The sequence below is a fragment of the Anolis sagrei genome, chromosome 1 (genome assembly GCF_037176765.1).
Source record: "Anolis sagrei isolate rAnoSag1 chromosome 1, rAnoSag1.mat, whole genome shotgun sequence".
Taxonomy (NCBI): Eukaryota; Metazoa; Chordata; class Lepidosauria; order Squamata; family Dactyloidae; genus Anolis; species Anolis sagrei.
This window is the reverse complement of record NC_090021.1, coordinates 10254833-10272828: the sequence shown is the minus strand read 5'-3', so window position 1 is coordinate 10272828 and position 17996 is coordinate 10254833. Positions and strand designations below refer to the sequence as shown.

The window sequence follows — 17996 nt, the reverse complement described above, 5'->3', positions numbered from 1 at the left end:
CTGCTGGGGCTAGCTGTGAATGTTTCAGCTGATCACCTTGATTAGCATTCAATGGCTTGGAAGTGCCTGGGGGGAATCTTTTGTTGAGAGTGGTTTTATGTGCCTGTTTGTTTCCCCTCTGTTGTTTTGCTGTTGTAATTTTAGAGTTTTTTTAATACTGGTAGCTAGATTTTGTTCATTTTCATGGTTTCTTCTTTTCTGTTGAAATTGTCCACATGCTTGCGGATTTCAACGGCTTCTCTGTGTAGTCTGACATGGTGGTTGTGAGAGTGGTCCAGCATTTCTGTGTTCTCAGATAATACGCTGTGTCCAGACTGATTCATCAGGTGCTCTGCTATGCCTGATGTCTCTGGTTGGAGTAGTTTGCAGTGCCTTTCACGGAGACTGTTTGCTTTTTTTTGTTTCACCCACCATGATCGCTAATTGAAATAGTTCCCTACAAGGGGTTTAATACTCAAAACTAAAACTACATCTGGTAAGTAGCAGAGCTGTGAAAATAGGGGATTCGTGGCAGTGCATGCAAAGCAATATATGAAATTTTCAGTGTATTTTCAAAGGTACATCAACATATTTGACATATCAGTTCTTCAAGATATGGGTTGGGCTTGAGCATAATTCTATTCCAGGGCAGGTTCTGAAATTAAAGAAAAAATAAAGCAAAGGATTCTGGGAATCAGGAGGGAGACCTTCACTGTTTCCATTGTCTCCAATGAAAATGTTGTTCCAGGTTCATCATGATATCCATCATCTTGATATCAATCTTTTATTTCTCATTCTTCTCTCTGCACTTGATGTGCTTGATTGCAGTGCTTGTAAAGATCAATTCTATTTCTTTGAAACAGCAGAATCTGATATTGACAAAGGCACGATCTGTCACCTGGCATCAAGTGGACTCCTCATGGAAAGTGAGAAGAGAACGCCATAAAGATTTCTTCTTGTGATTCTCCATTGAGGTCAGGAAGATACCGTGATATCCAGAGACAAAAGACCAGACGTCACTCAACTCCAAGGCTTTCCACCTTCATTCATTGAACCCTCCATAAATAGCAGGGCCCGGACTTTGCTCTTCATCCAATCTGGTGACTGTCTTCTCCTTCACTGGATCCTCCAACCAGAGCTTCATCATGAGGGCTGTTTTCCTTGCATTGGTGGTTGTCCTGCTGTACATCGTGGCCACAGAAGGTAAATGGGGAATGGGGTGCTCAATAGTTTCCTTGCAGAAGGGTAAGAAAGTTGGACAAGAGATCTTTTGGTTTCCTTTTTATCCCAAAGGTTGTATAGTGAGTTACTTCCCTGAAGGATAGGGTCATCTCTCTCTTAGTATATAAAAAAACTTGAAATGTTACTTTGGACTTCAATTTGAGTGCCTGGAGCAATCTTTTGTTGAGAGGTGATTAGATGTCCTTGTTTGTTTCCTCTCTGTTGTTGTGCTGTTCTAATTTTAGAATTTATTTTAATACTGGTAGCCAGATTTTGTTCATTTTCATGGTTTCCTCCTTTCTGTTGAAATTGTTCACATGCTTGTGGATTTCAATGGCTTCTCTGTGTAGTTTGACATGGTGGTTGTTGGTGTGGTCCAGCATTTCTGTATTCTCAAATAATATGCTGTGTCCAGGTTGGTTCATCAGGAGAAACGTCAGGAGAAAATGCCTTTAGAACGTGGCCATATAGCCTGAAAAAAACCTACAACAACCCAGTAGGGAAACTGCATTCAATGCATCCCCTACAGGTGGCCATCCAGTCTCCACCACACTCCAGGGCAGAGAGTTCCACTACTGAACAGCTCTCACCATTAGAAAGTTCTTCCTCATGTTCAGGTGGCTTTCCTGTAGTTTGAAGCCATTGCTCCATGTCCTAGTCTCCAGGGCTGCAGAAAACAAGTTTGTTCCCTCTCCCTATGATTTTACCTCACATATTTATACATGACCATCATGTCTCCTCTCAGACGTCTATTCTGTAAGCTAAACATGCCCAGCTCTTTAAGCCTCTCCTCATGGGGCTTGTTCTCCAGACCCTTGATCATTTTAGTCACTATCCTCTGGACACATTCCTGCTTGTCAACCTCTCCCCTAATTTGTGGAAATATTTGTAAGTCACTCTGAAAGTCTTCATGGCTGAACAGTGGTGTATAAATATTCTAAATCAATCAAGCAATCAAGCAATCAATCAATCAATGCACATTAATATTCAAAGAAATACTTTATCATCCAGCCCATTCCCCTGCCATTATTGTGCTTTTCCTCCATGGCAGGGGGTTGGACTAGAGGGCCCATGTGGTCTCTTGCGGCCCTACAATTCTGTTATTCTAATCCCGAACTTTCTCTTTTGCAACAGATGGAAGCAAATGCAGCACTCACCAACGTGGTTTTTGCCAAAACTTGCACGTACTATGTGAAGTTACAGTCAGACACCATGTTCCCTTCAGATTAGGCCACAGAGAGAGATTTGTGTAGCCTCCCTGCCCTCCTAAGGTCCTGAGATCTCTGTTTGGTAATGAGAGGATAGCTTTTGACAATTTTTGAGATTGCAAATGTCCTCTACAATAGAAAATTATGTTAACAGTTGAAGGTGTCTATAATGACATTCAGCATTCTGGAGAGCTCCTAAAAACCTGGAAGGGCTTCACCTTCCAACCAATATGGAAGTTCCCAGCCAGCACGCTCCATGCTGTATTTACTGTGCCATATAATACATTTTGAATCTGTATTATATGATCCGTGTAGACCAGTGGTTCTCAACCTTCCTAATGCTATGACCCCTTAATACAGTTCCTCATGTCACGGTGACCCTCATTGCTACTTCGTAACTTTAATTTTGCTACTGTTACGAATTGTAATGTAAACATCTGATATGCAGGATATATTCTCATTCACTGGACCAAATTTGGCACAAATACCTGACATGCCCAAATTTGACTGCTGGTGGGGTTGAGGGAGACTAATTTTATCATTTGGAGTTATAGTTGCTGGGATTTATAGTTCACCTACAATCATAGAGCATTCCGAACTCCACTAACAATGGAATTGAACCAAACTTGGCACACAGAGCTCTCATGACCAACAGAAAATACTGGAAGGGTTTGGTGAGCATTGACCTTGAGTTTTGGAGTTGTAGTTTACCTATATCCAGCAAGCGCTTTGAACTCAATACTCAATATGCTCAAATGTACACTGTTGGGAGTTTGGGGGAAATAGAGCTTGACATTTGGGAGTTGTAATTGCCTGGGATTTATAGTTCACCTACAATCAAAGAGCATTCTGAACCCCACCAACGATAGAATTGGGCCAAACTTCCCACACAAAACCCCCATGACCAACAAAAAAATACTGTGTTTTCTGATGGTCTTTGGCGACCCCTCTGACACCCTCTCATGACCCCCCCAGGGGTCCCGACCCCCAGGTTGAGAACCACTGGTGTAGACCCATATAATGCAGTTCAATGCCGTTAAAATCCATCCATTGACCATATAAATGGTCAATGCAGTGTATATGTCAGAATAGATACTGCCTCAGTCACCAGTTGGAGCCTCCGGTGGCGCAGTGGGTTAAACCTGAAGACCGATAGGTCGCAGGTTCAAATCCAGGGAGAGGCGGATGAGCTCCCTCTATCAGCTCCAGCTCCTCATGCGGGGACATGAGAGAAGCCTCCCACAAGGATGATAAAAAAAATCAAATCATCCAGGCACCCCCTGGGCAACGTCCTTGCAGATGGCCAATTCTCTCACACCAGAAGCGACTTGCAGTTTCTCAAGTTGCTCCTGACACGAAAAAAAAGTCACCAGTCCACTGATTAATCCATGACCTCTCTCAGTTCTCCTTGAAAATCTTTTCCTCTTCTCTGCATGGCCTAACCCTGGACTTTCTCTTTTTCAGCCTATCCACAGAAAGGCAAATGCGGTGTTCTCTGTCATCATCATGGACATTGTCAGAAACATTGTGCCTATGGTGTATATGCTGCTGCAAACTGTGACTGTGCTACCCGAGGACATGGATATCAGTGCTGCCGTGTGCCACCACCTCCTCCTCCACCGCCGCCGCCACCACCACCTCCACCACCACCACCTCCACCTCCTCCTCCTCCTCCACCACCACCACCACCACCACCACCAAAGCATCACAAACATCCCAAACATCACTGGGTAGCACCACAGCCTCACAAGAAAGGCTGAGCACCTGGAAAACCAATGGAAAGAAATGTGGCAGCCATCAGCAATTGGTTAAGAAATCTTTCTCTCCTTTCATTAATAAAAATCGAAAGTGGTAACTCCACATATTTGCCATGTATTTATTTAATTACCTAAGTTGTTCTTCATCAGCTTTAGTTCATAAGGGAAGATGCAATCGTGACGATAGGACCCAAACTGCATTTTGTTCACACATTGGACAATCTATTTATTTATTTACTTTACTTTACTTTACTTTATTTGTATACCGCTCTTCTCAGCCAACAAGCGACTCGGAGCGGTTAACAACAACAGCGGCAAAGATTCAATGCAAACATCATACGGCCATTTAAAAAGACAATTAACACAATAATACACTAAGCAATTAACATCAATAACCATCAATAAACATCAATAACAACTCGCTAGCGTCTCATAACTAAAATCATGATCCAAGTTCGTCATCCGTTGTTCAGGTTTCCTATGGTTCATTTGAATTCATTGCACTGCCTATTCAAACGCCTGTTCAAATAACCAGGTTTTCACTTTCTTCCGAAATGCTATTAATGAGGGAGCTGATCTGATGTCTGTGGTTAGGACATTCCACAGCCGAGGGGCCACTACCGAGAAGGCCCTGTCCCTTGTCCCCGCCAACCGCGCCTGGGTTGCAAGCGGGATCGAGAGCAGGGCCTCCCCAGAAGATCTTAGAGTCCTAGTGGGTTCATAGGCGGAGATGCGTTTGGATAGGTATCTTGGGCCAGAACCGTTTAGGGCTTTATAGGCTAACGCCAGCACTTTGAATTGTGCCATATAGTTGTATATGGGGCAGTTCTTGGAGACTAGAATCATAGAATCAAAGAGTTGGAAGAGACCTCATGGGCCATCCAGTCCAACCCCCTGCCAAAAAGCAGGAATATTGCATTCAAATCACCCCTGACAGATGGCCATCCAGCCTCTGTTTAAAAGCTTCCAAAGAAGGAGCCTCCACCATACTCCGAGGCAGAGAGTTCCACTGCTGAACGGCTCTCACAGTCAGGAAGTTCTTCCTCGTGTTCAGATGGAATCTCCTTTCTTGTAGTTTGAGGCCATTGTTCCTTGTCCTAATCTCCATGGAAGCAGAAAACAAGCTTGCTCCCTCCTCCCTGTGACTTCATCTCACATATTTATACATGGCTATCATATCTCCTCTCATCCTTATTATTATTATTATTATTATTATTATTATTATTAACTTTATTTGTACCCCGCTAGCATCTCCCGAAGGACTCAATGCGGCTTACAAAGGCCAAGGCCTCAACACACAATATACAATACAAAACCTAAAGCAAATAAAAAACAATTAAAGCAATATTAAAATAACAAAACAATAAAAACAATACACAAAACACAATAAAAACTGGGGCTGGGCCAAAGTAATGGGTACAGATTAAAAGTGCTGATGTGACAGGTGGTATATCGGATTTCAGGGTAAGTGCAGTGTGCCAGAAATCTTAAGTTCTACTAAAGTACTTCTGGGACTTGTTGTTGGAGTTTTCCTATTCTGGAAAGGCACATTGAACAGCCAGGTCTTCAAGTTCTTCCTGAAGACTGCCAACGTAGGGGCCTGTCTAATATCTTTGGGGAGGGAGTTCCAGAGTCGGGGGGCACCACAGAAAAGGCCCTGTCTCACGTCCCCACCAGACGTGCCTGCAACGCAGCGGAATTGCGAGCAGGGCCTCTCCAGATGAACAAAGCGAGCGCGTGGGTTCATAGACGGAGATGCGGTCACGCAGGTAGGATGGTCCCAAACCATTTACGGCTTTGTAGGTAAGCACCTGCACCTTGAATTGGGCTTGGAATTCAGGCTAAACATGCCCAGCTCCTTAAGCCGCTCCTCATAGGGCTTGTTCTCCAAACCTTTGATCATTTTAGTTGCCCTCCTCTGGACACATTCCAGCTTGTCAACATCTCCCTTCAATTGTGGTGCCCGGAATTGGACATAGTGTGATTCCATGTGTGGTCTGACCAAGGCAGAATAGAGGGGTAGCATGACTCCCAATCTTGGATCTAGACACTAGACACCCATTTCCCCATAGGGTCCAATTCCCCATTTGACCTTGGAAGCCCAATGGGTGACCATGGAAGGAAATAGCACAAGACCTCTGAACAAAAATATGCGATAAGCCCTAGGGTTCTCATGTCAGAAACAACTTGAAGTAAAATACAAGTAAATATCTAGCACATTGCACATGACAGCAACCTAGAATCATAGAATCATAGAATCAAAGAGTTGGAAGAGACCTCATGGGCCATCCAGTCCAACCCCCTGCCAAGAAGCAGGAATATTGCATTCAAATCACCCCTGACAGATGGCCATCCAGCCTCTGTTTAAAAGCTTCCAAAGAAGGAGCCTCCACCACACTCCAGGGCAGAGAGTGTGGTGGAGGCTCCACTTGTACATGGACATTCATCTGCATTGCACACAGACATGCATTCAAAGAAACAAGACTGAATCAAACCCGTGTGCCACCACCCCATCAAAGGCACAGCAGTGAGCCCCCCTGACAGTTACCTTCAATCTTCAGGGGCCACATCAGCAAGCAGGTCAACCAAAAGAGCAAAGAGGATATCCTTCATGACAAGAATCTCATCTGGATCTTCTGTAGTGAGACAACGCATGGTCCAAGGTGAAACTCATTCAGAAGACTGGATGAAGAGTTCGGTTTGTTCTTAGTGAAGAATCTGCTGAACAGATGGGAGGAGATGAAGAGTTTGCGCTGAACTTCTGTTGTTGAATAATTAAGGGAAGAAGTTTTAAGGGAAGGTGGTGCAGTCATGTATTGCCCTGCAACCCCTTGGCATTCTGACCCAGAAGGGTTCTCCTCGTTCTTCTTTCCCGCCTTCCCCTACCTAAGGATCAAGTGAAAAAGATTTCATGAGTATCTGCCACTTCCTTTCCCAGACAGAGTCCTCTGGATGCTCAAAGCCAGAACAGAGCTCTTTCTACTTCTGGGTGCATGGTTCCAAAGAGGCAAGTTGGGTGAGCTCAACAGCCCATGAGATCAGAAAGGTCGAACACACCTCAGAGAAAAGATCAAGGCAGAGATTAAGTCTTTGAAGGTACTCATAGAGGCAGAAAGGCCTGGGCCAAATCCAACAAGGATCAATAGAGAGTTGTCTTACAGGGAAGAAGGGAAACAAAAGGGTCAGTGATACAAGTGGGACTAGGGTGAGGTTGATTTCACTCACTAATAAATGAGAGGAATAACAAAGAAGCCGCCAGAAGGAAGAGCAACCCATTCGGAAAATGTTGATGAAGGAAAGCTTTTGATATGGGACAAGACAGCACTAGAAAAGACAAGAATGTATTGTCGAAGGCTTTCATGGCCGGAATCACTGGGTTGTTGTAGTTTTTTTCGGGCTATATGGCCATGTTCTAGAAGCATTCTCTCCTGACGTTTCACCTGACGTTTCCTCTGAAGATGCTTATAGAATCATAGAGTTGGAAGAGACCTCTTGGCACATCCAGTCCAACCCCCTGCCAAGAAGCAGGAATATTGCATTCAAAGCACCCCTGACAGATGGCCATCCAGCCTCTGTTTAAAAGTTTCCAAAGAAGGAGCCTCCAGCACACTCCATAACAAAGACATACTTCACAGCAATACAATCTTGTGGCACCCATATTACTACTACATGAAATTACATTTAAAACACATTGCATACTTCAACATATTCTGACAATCCAGCCTCTGCCTAAAAGCATCCAAGGAAGGAGCCTCCACCACACTCCAGGGCGGAGAGTTCCACTGCTGAACAGCTCTCACAGTCAGGAAGTTCTTCCTTATGTTCAGAAGGTATCTCCTTTCTTATAGTTTGAAGTCATTGTTCCACGTCCTAGTCTCCAGGGAAGTAGAAAACAAGCTTGCTCCCTCCTCCCTGTGACTTCCTCTCACACATTTATACATGGCTATTAGGGCTGGGCGGTTTCGTTTCATAATTTCGTAATTCGTTAAAAATTCGTTATTTTTTTTATAACGAAGCGATAACGAACCATTCTGGAGCAACTAAAAAACGGAAACGAATTTTTCCGATTCGTTTCGTAATTGTTTCGTAATTGTTTCGTTATTATTTCCGCATGTCTGGTGCAAGTTTTAGCGTTGCTGCTTGTTTTCTCAGTGAAAAAATATATAATTATCACACCAACAGTCAACAACAGAGGGAGAGGGAAGCTTCAGAAGTTTTTTTAGCGTATTGCGCGATCGCAGCCGCCATTAACGAATTGATTCGTAATAGATTCGTAATTGTTTCGTAATTGTTTTTGATTTCCGAAATTTCGTAAATATCGAACTTTTTTAAAGAAAAAATTTGGAATTCTTTTAAATAATGAAACGCAAAAAAACCCCTAAAAACGAATCGATTTTAGAAACAAATTTTTCCGTGGTTGAACAGCCCTAATGGCTATCATATCTCCTCTCAGCCTTCTCTTCTTCAGGCTAAACATGCCCAGCTCCTTAAGCCGCTCCTCATAGGGCTTGTTCTCCAGACCCTTGATCATTTCAGTCGCCCTCCTCTGGACACATTCCAGCTTGTCAATATCTCTCTTGAATTATGGTGCCCAGAATTGGACATAATATTCCAAGTGTGGTCTAACCAAGGCGAATTAGAGGGGTAGCATTACTTCCCTAGATCTAGACACTATGCTCCTATTGATGCAGGCCAAAATCCCATTGGCTTTTTTTGCCGACATATCACATTGATGGCTCATGTATAACTCGCTGTCCACAAGGACTCCAAGATCTTTTTCACACGTCCTGCTCTTGAGCCAGGCATTGCCCCCCCCCCCCCACTCTGTATCTTTGCATTTCATTTTTTCTGCCTAAGTGGAGTATCTTGCACAGGTCCCCCAAGAAAGAGCAAAACCACAAGAACAGGGATTGCTATTTGTTATATCTCTCTAGGATATTCTCTCTATAAACCTCTAGATCTTCCAGCATGACCGGAGGAAATGGGCATAGAATCACGTTGGAGAATCTAGAGGTTTCTAGAGGGACGATGTATTCATTTACTATTATTTATTTATTGACCATATTTGTATCCTGCTCTTCTCAATCCCGAAAGACTCAGGGCAGCCTGGAAAAGGCAACAATTTGGTGTCTTAATTGTTTTTGTTCGATGAACAAAAACATTAAAAACCAACTGATTGATTACATTAATTGATTAAAACAACTATCAAAATCATATAATCCAGGTCATATTCCAGGGCCAGTCCGAGTTGTCAATATGCTGCTCCCATTATTGACCTAAAGCCTGATCCCTGAGCCATGTTTTTATTTTATTTTTCTTGAAGGCCAGAAGGGAGGGGTCCAGTCTTATTTCACTGGGAAAGGAGTTCCATGTACGAGAGGCTACCACTGAGAAGACCCTGCCTTTCGTCCCACCAGTTGCACTTGAGAGTGGGGTGGGGCTGAGAGTAGGGCCTTCCGTGGTGATCTTAGCCTCCAAGGTGGACCATAGAGGAAGATACGTTTGGACAGGTAAGCTGGGCCAGAACCATTTAGAGCAGGGGTCCTCAAACCTTTTAAGCAGAGAGCCAGGTCAGTCCCTCAAACTGTTGGAGGGCTGGGTTATAATTTGAAAAAAGCATGAATGAATTCCTATGCACACTGCACATATCTTATTTGTAGTGCAAAGAAACACTTAAAAACAACAGAATAATTAAAATGAAGAACAATTTCAACAAATATAAACTTATTAGTATTTCAATGAGAAGTGTGGGCCTACTTTCGACTGATGAGATAGGACTGTTGTTCTTGTTGTTGTGTGCTTTCAAGTTGTTTCAGACTTAGGTTGACCCTGAGCAAGGGCCGGGTAAATGACCTTGTAGGGCTGCATTTGGCCCTCGGGTCTTAGTTTGAGGACCCCTGATTTAGAGCTTTATAGGCTAAAGCTGAAAACAAATTAATGAATAATCAAATTCGCAAAAGTAAAAAATGTGGGTAGATTACTATATAGCTAATATTTGTGAACAACATGAATTGACATGTTTTATGTTAGAAGGGAATGAAAATACATGCATTGGAGTATCAACACCAGCAAAATTATCCAGCTGCATTTCATCAAAGCATCTCACCCAAACCATATATTCCAGGATTGCACAAAATCACAATTCAAAGCTCTGTTCTCTCCTTCGGCTGCTGTTATGCTCCTGTGCAACCTACTACTGTTTGTGTGTCTCATTGTATATGATTGTAAAAGCATTGAATTAAGAATTTCTCTTTGCCTTTGCTCCAAGCAGTTTTGGCGGCCAGACAACTAAGAGGTGATAACACAGGCTCCTCGGTTTAAAAATGGAGAAAGCACCTCCCCAGAGGCAGAGATGAGCACCGCCTCCAGAAGCCGGAAATGAAAGGAGAAGCCTCTACCTTTGTTTGTGTGTCTCAATTGTATATGATTGTAAAAGCATTGAATGTTTGCCTATGTATGTAAATGCTGTAATCTACTCTGAGTCCCCTAGGAGAGAAGGACGGAATATATATAAATTGTATAATAAAGTGCATTACTATGCTCAAGGTTTTTAAACAGAGGCTGGGTAGCCATTTGTTGGGAGTGCTTTCACTGTGTGTTCCTGCATGGCAGAAGGGGGTGGACTTGATGGCTCTGTGAGTCTCTTTCAACTCTATGATTCTATGCCATGAAACATTAACAATATTGCATCCAGTTTGCAGTCCTGTGCAAAACAGCTAGACACCATTTTTAATTGGAGATATAGAAGTTCAAGCATCAGACACATCCACCTCTACAAAGTTCTGGAGAGACTTATTTTGCATAGAATTACGGAAAAAATAGACCCATGTCTGATTCCACAGCAAGCTGTCCCCAGGAAAGGCAAAAGCTGCACATCGCAAGTGCTGAACCTGACTCAGCACATAGAAGATGGCTTTGAAAGGCAGCAGATCACAGGAGCTGTCTTCATAGATCTGTCAGCAGCCTATGATACTGTGAACCACCGCCTCCTCCTGAGAAAAATGTACACTATCACAAAGGACTACCACCTCATCCGCCTCATAGGAAACCTGCTACAAAACAGGAGCTTTTTTGTTGAGTTCCAGGGCCAGAGAAGCAGATGGCGGAAACAGAAGAACGGCCTGCCTCAGGGGAGTGTGCTTGCTCCATCCATGTTCAACATCTACACAAATGACCAGCCACTGCCAGAAGGGACAGAGAGTTTCATCTATGCTGATGATCGTGCCATTACTGCTCAAGCAAGGAGCTTTGAGTTGGTAGAACAGAAGCTTTCCGAAGCTCTAGGTGCTCTTACTGCCTATTACAGGGAAAACCAGCTGATCCCCAACCCATCTAAAACACAGACATGTGCCTTTCATCTCAAGAACAGAGAAGCATCCCGAGCTCTGAAGATCACCTGGGAAGGAATCCCACTGGAGCATTGCAGCGCACCCAAACACCTGGGAGTCACTCTGGACCATGCTCTTACCTACAAGAAGCACTGTCTGAACATCAAGCAAACAGTGGGTGCTAGAATCAATATCATACTAAAGATGACTGGCACAACCTGGGGATCACAACCAGATACAGTGAAGACATCTGCCCTTGCGCTGTGCTACTCTGCTGATGAGTATGCATGCCCAGTGTGGAACACATCTCACCACACTAAAACAGTGGATGTGGCTCTTAATGAGACATGCCGCATTATCACAGGGTGTCTGCACCCTACACCACTGGAGAAATTACACTGCTTAGCCAGTATTGCACCACCTGACATCCGCCGGGAAGTAGCAGCCAATAGTGAAAGGACTAAGGCAGAGACATCTCCAGCTCATCCTTTGTTTGGGTATCAGCCAGTACGCCAACGACTTAAATCTAGACATAGTTTTCGAAGATCTACAGAGACACTCGCTGGAACACCTCAGCAAGTGAGAGTCCAAAAGTGGCAGGCCCAAACCCAGCACCTCAACCAATGGCTGATACCCAATGAGAGTCTCCCTCCTGGGCACACAGAAGACTGGGCGACTTGGAAGGCGCTGAACAGACTGCGCTCTGGCACCACGAGATGCAGAGCCAACCTTCAGAAATGGGGCTACAAAGTGGAATCCTCGGCATGCGAGTGTGGAGAAAAGCAAACCACTGACCACCTGCTGCAATGCAACCTGAGCCCTGCCACATGCACCATGGAGGACCTTCTTGCAGCAACACCGGAAGCACTCCACGTGGCCAGATACTGGTCAAAGGACATTTAACCAGCTACCAAACTCACAAGTTGTGTATTTTTCTGTCTGTTTGCTTTGTTCTGTTAGAAATGTAACATATAATGGACTGGTTGCTCTGACACGACAAATAAACAAAATCAGACACATCCACTTTTTCTTTAGGATTCCACTTTATTGTGCCATTTTACTATTCCACTTGATCTGAGACAGGTAAAGACATAATTTATTTCGGCTGAAACCTGAGGACATTACAATATCTTTAGACACGTAGGAGTGACTACAGATGCCTCAAACAGAGGCCAGTCTTTTCGAAGAAGGAAGATGTAAACAATCAGCAAAAAAAAAAATCCACTTCTTGATTCCCATTATTTTTAAAGTGGGGGGCGGGGAGGGGATGTAATGAGAATGGTATTGTGAAAAACAATTTGAAATATAGTCTCCTGGCCTTGAAAATAATAAGCTGCTCAAGGAATCTCAGCCGACCTCATCCAAAGGCTGAAACTCCCAGAAAACATCATCTCCACAGCCAAAAAAAGAGAGCAAATTCTCCATAGTTGGGCTTTCGACTTTAGCGTTTAAAAGGTATTTGTTTTTGGCAGACAAACCCCACAATCCATTGCCAGTATTGCTGCTTATCTTCCCAGCTAGAGATACTGGCAGCAATAGTCCAAAAACAGTAACTTTTCCACCTAATAATGTGTGATACGTCTGAGTGCATATCTTCACTGTAGAATTCATGATGTATTGTCGAAGGCTTCATGGCTGGAATAATTGGGTTGTTGTGAGTTTTCCGAGCTGTATGGCCATGTTCCAGAAGCATTCTCTCCTGACGTTTTGCCTACACCTATGGTAGGCATCCTCAAAAGTTGTGAGGTCTGTTGGAAACTAGGAAAATTGAGTTAATATATTTGTGGAATATCCAGGGTGGGAGAAAGAATTGTCTGCTTGAGGCAAGTGTGAAGGTTGCAATTGGCCACCTTGATTAGCACTCAATTGCCTTGCAGAACCCAACAAGGATTCCTCCTGGCAACAACCAGCCAGCCTTTGAAGCTGCATGGCCATGAAGTGCTAATCAAGCTGACCAATGGCAAAATTCACACTTGCCCCAAGCAGACAAGAGTTCTTTCTTCCATCCTGGACATTCAGCAGATATATAAACCTCACTCGATGCCCTTGCAGATCTTAACAAAGGCTTCCCCAGGCAGCAACTAGACAGTCTTTGAAGCTGCAAGGCCATTAAGTGCAATTGGCCACCTTGATTAGCACCCAATTGCCTTGCAGAACTCAACAAAGGATTCCCTCCGGGAGCAACCATTCAGGCTTTGAAGCTGCATGGCCATTAAGTGCTAATCAAGCTGGCCAGCTGCAACATTCACACTTGCCTCAAGAAAACAAAAGTTCTTTCTCCCACCCTGGACATTCCACAGATATATAAACCTCACTCAATGCCCTTGCAGATCCTAACAAAGGATTCCCCCAGGCAGCAGCTAGACAATCTTTGAAGCTGCAAGGCCATTAAATACAATTGGCCACCTTGATTAGCATTTAATGCCCTAGCAGTTTCAAGGTCTGGCTTCTTACTGCCTGGGGGAATCCTTTGTTGGGAGGTGATTGGCTGGCCCTGATTGATTCTTGTCTGGATTTCCCCTCTTTTTGAGTCTTGTTTTTTATTTACTGTTATGATTTTAGAGCTTTTTTAATACTGGTAGACAGATTTTTTTCATTTTCATGGTTTCCTCCTTTCTGTCAAAATTGTCCACGTGCTTGTGGATTTCAATGGCTTCTCTGTGTAGTCTAACATGGTGGTTGTTAGAGTGGTCCAGAATTTCTGTGTTCGCAAACAATATGCTGTGCCCAGGTTGGTCCATCAAGTGTTCTGCTATGGCTGACTTCTCTGGTTGAAGTAGTCTGCAGTGCCTTGATTTGTGTTTGGTGGTCCCTATGTAGACTTGTCCACAGCTGCGTGGTATACAGTAGACTCCTGCAGAGGTCATTCCACTGATATATAAACCCAGTATTACTAGTTTCTAACAGATCTCACAACTTTTGAGGATGCCTGACATAGATGCAGGCGATACGACAGGAGAGAATGCTTATGAAACATGGCCATACTGCCCAGAAATCTCACAGCAATCCTTTGATTCTGACCATGAAAGCCTTCGACAACACATTGCAAAGTATAGTTGTAGTTTTTGTTTTCCTCACAAGAATCTAGAATTAATGATGTTTGATACCACTTTGTCATGCCTCAATGCTGTGTATTTCTGAGAATTATAGTTTGGCAAGGCACCAGCATGCTTTGGCAGAGAATGCTAAGGACCTTGTAAAACTACATCTCCCAAAGCATTAAGCCATGCCAATTAAAATGGTGCCAAACTGCAGCAGATCTATAATGCATATGCACTCTGAATCCTCGCCCATTGCCTGCTCTTTTTCCCCTTTTTGTGTCCTTTTTCAAAACATAACAATGACAGGAATTTAACCCCAGATGTGGAATGCATGATCCTATCATTGAGCCAGGAATTGGCCAACACCATTGGATGGGGTGGGGTTGCCAACTGACCAGAGCTAAAAATGAGCCTGTGCAGTTCTTGTGCCTTTGGGGAGCAGTATCTTAACATGCTATCTAATAAACAAGAGACATTTTTTTCCAAATCTGCCTGAATCACCAAAAATGTGGGCAGGAAAAGAGGTGGTTCATAGCAGAGGAGCAAGTTGGGTTGAAGACAATGTCAACCCTACTACTGAGTTGTGTGTACGTATCTCCTTTTATGGCAACAAGCATGGGAGAAGTGGCCAAGTTTGGGCTTAAAAGCATGGCTTTCCTTGCTGTGTGGGAAATGCTTCAGCTTATCCAGTTTATCATATTTGCAGTTTTTCCATATTCTCTTTCAAACTCTGCTTGAATTGGGGAAAAATTCAACAGATGTAGAAAATCCTCCCTTCAGCCTGATGTCAGGGAAGAGACTCTCTTAGGGCAATTTCAAAAGTAAGAAAATATATATATTCATCATTAGGAACAGAAAGAGGGAGAAAATAATCAAAGTAACAGAAATGCAGTGAATTAAAAATTTTGGCACATGCTGCCGGGAGCTGCCAGATCTCTAGATCCATAGGATCCCTGAGGCATTTGTGGAACCCACAAGTTGCAATCACAACAATGCCTGGAGCTGGAAACCAATGTCCAAAGGTTCACAGACCTTTTCACTTTTTGTAAAGTCCTCGATTTTCCATTTATTATGAGACTTTATTGTAGCTTATTAAGGAAACCCAGTCCTTGGTTTGCAAAAGGGGAAGCCAAGCAAGTAAATAAAGCAAGTCCATTCAATTTTCCAGAAATCTTTCCATTGGAGAGGGCTACAAAAGAATCCAGGTGGGCAACCAGTTTGGGGCCATCGCCTTGGAAAATTGATGTTGCCAGTGCCCATCTTTTGCCTCCAGCATTGGCAGATGGGAAGGCAAACATCACACATACACTCCAAGAAGGTAGGTTGAGACATTGTTGGATCATACAATAAGCTCTCCACTTATGTGGGTTTGACTTTTGCAGGTTTGATTATTCATGAATATGATTAAAATATTCTCTCTAGGGATCTCTAAGTCCTCTAGAGAAAACACCGATAGGACTTTCTAAGTCCTCCAATCGGATTCTACAGTTTCTGGCAGAAGTTGTGTTGGAGGACCTCGAGATTCCTAAAGAAGTGTGTTCTTGGATTTTAAAAAGTGTTTTAAACTTGCAGTTTTTTCCAATTTCGTGGGCGTCCTGCACCCCTAACTCCAAAGAATGTGGAAGGCTAACTGTCCTTTCTCTCTATTTTACTTCCACCACAAGGGATATTGTTTAGAGGGCATGGGTTTGCAACTCTCATTATCTCCAACACATCGACTGTTTTGGCCAGAGTAGATGGGAGTTGGGGTCCAACCACATCTGGAGAGCCACAGCTTACAAAGCCACATTTCATGGTCCTCGTGCCCACTCACCCTATACCAGTGGCTCTCAACTTGTGGGTCTCCAGATGTTTTGGTCTACAACTCCCAGAAATCTTAACAGTTGGTAAACTGGCTGGGATTTCTGGGAGTTGCAGGCCAAAACACTACCCTATACGATTATAGCCTTACAATTCCATCCATCTAACCCAGTGGTATCAGCCTTGTGGCCCTCCAGATGTTTTGGACTCCAGCTCCCAGGATTCCTGGCCATTGGACAAGCTGGACAGGGCTTCTGGGAGTTAAGAGTCTGAAATATCTGGAGAGACACAAGTTTGACGCCTCTGATTTAACCCCTTATTTATATCCCATCTTCCTCCCAGACTAGGACTCAAGCTGTCTTACAAAAGCCACAAAAACCTACCCTGGCAACTGGGATTTATAGTTTGCTGGGATTTATAGTTTTATGAGATCCTGGAGCTCTCTATGTAATGTCTTCATCCATAAATTTCAAGTCCCAAGATTCACTAGGACCTTATTGTTGAGCTGTAAGTGGCATCCTGCTACTATCATTATGTATTATATGAGGTTATGGGCTGCTCAAATAGTTTGCTTTTGCAACCTGTGGTGACTCACAACTCACTGGCTCAAAAGCCTTACTTTGTGCCCATCATATTTTGCAAGGTGGGCGCTCCACTGGAGGAGTTTTAGATCAGCGAACGGTGCCTTCACACACATTTCGCGTCATATCAGGGTTCTCCAGCTTGCACGAGAACCTCCTGCACAGAAACGTGGTCCACACAGCCACATCTTATCTTCTGCATTAGGATGGGCATATCCCCAGACGAAACCCACATAGCCTTGTTTCTCTCTCCAGGTCCTCTCAAAGTAGTGGGACCAGGAGCGACATGGCATCACTTTCCAAGTTAGGTCACCCATTTGAGAAGGATTGCAGAAGGAAATGGAGTTGTCTGAAGGACGTAGCAGGGAAGAGGAGTGAGAAATTGTCATGTCCTTTCATGCATTTCTGTGTGATGTCTATGGGGAAAATCACATTCAATGTTTTTGAAAAGTAGCTGATCTTGGAGTGAGCCACTTCTAAGTTAGGCCAGTCCAAGGAGATTATCATCCAAAACTTGTCAACTGATGCAGAAATCTTAAGCAAATGACAAATGTCGAGAAAAGGAGCAGAATGAATTAATAGTATCTCTCCGTTGCGCTGAAGGTAGCTTTGATTTCACAGCCAAAACATGTCCATTGCTTTCAGCTGTTCTGAGGTTTGGTGGCCATCCAAAGATGGACACCTTGGCCTGCAAAAAAAGCCATCTCTGAAGGTTAAGGGTTGGAATGGTTCTTCTACTAAGATCAGGATACCTTTCAAGATGATGGGCAGAGACATTTTTAAAAGGAGAAAAATGACATGGTGTGGCTCAGTCCTTGTGGCTTGTCTCTGCGTCATGAGCCCCATGGAGGGAAGAAGGTGCTTATGCTGTGATGATGTTACCATGGTTTTCATCTAAAACCAGGCCATTCCATGAGTCTTGCTTGGTGTTGGCTTGGCTGACGGCTGGCTGGTAAGCTTGTGGGGAAAGCTTGAGGGACGACATGGCGGAGTGAAGAGCGGAGCTGTGTCCGGACATTGTAGAGAGTGAGAACGGCTGGGAGGGAGAAAGAAGGACATAATTGGTCAATAGAAGGCTGGA

At 43.8% G+C, this 17996-nt stretch overlaps 1 protein-coding gene across 2 annotated transcripts in view; it reads right to left on the bottom strand.

Annotated features, from left to right (window-relative positions):
* Window positions 1-12517: 12517 nt before the first annotated feature.
* The window catches only part of GATA4 (GATA binding protein 4), a 77594-nt gene continuing 72115 nt past the window's right edge, over window positions 12518-17996 (bottom strand). For both annotated transcript variants that reach the window (XM_060754641.2, XM_067462738.1), the window contains exon 7: window positions 12518-17951. In XM_060754641.2, coding sequence (XP_060610624.2) covers window positions 17778-17951 — 174 coding nt within the window. In that variant the 3' untranslated portion in view covers window positions 12518-17777. The remainder of the gene's footprint in view (window positions 17952-17996) is intronic.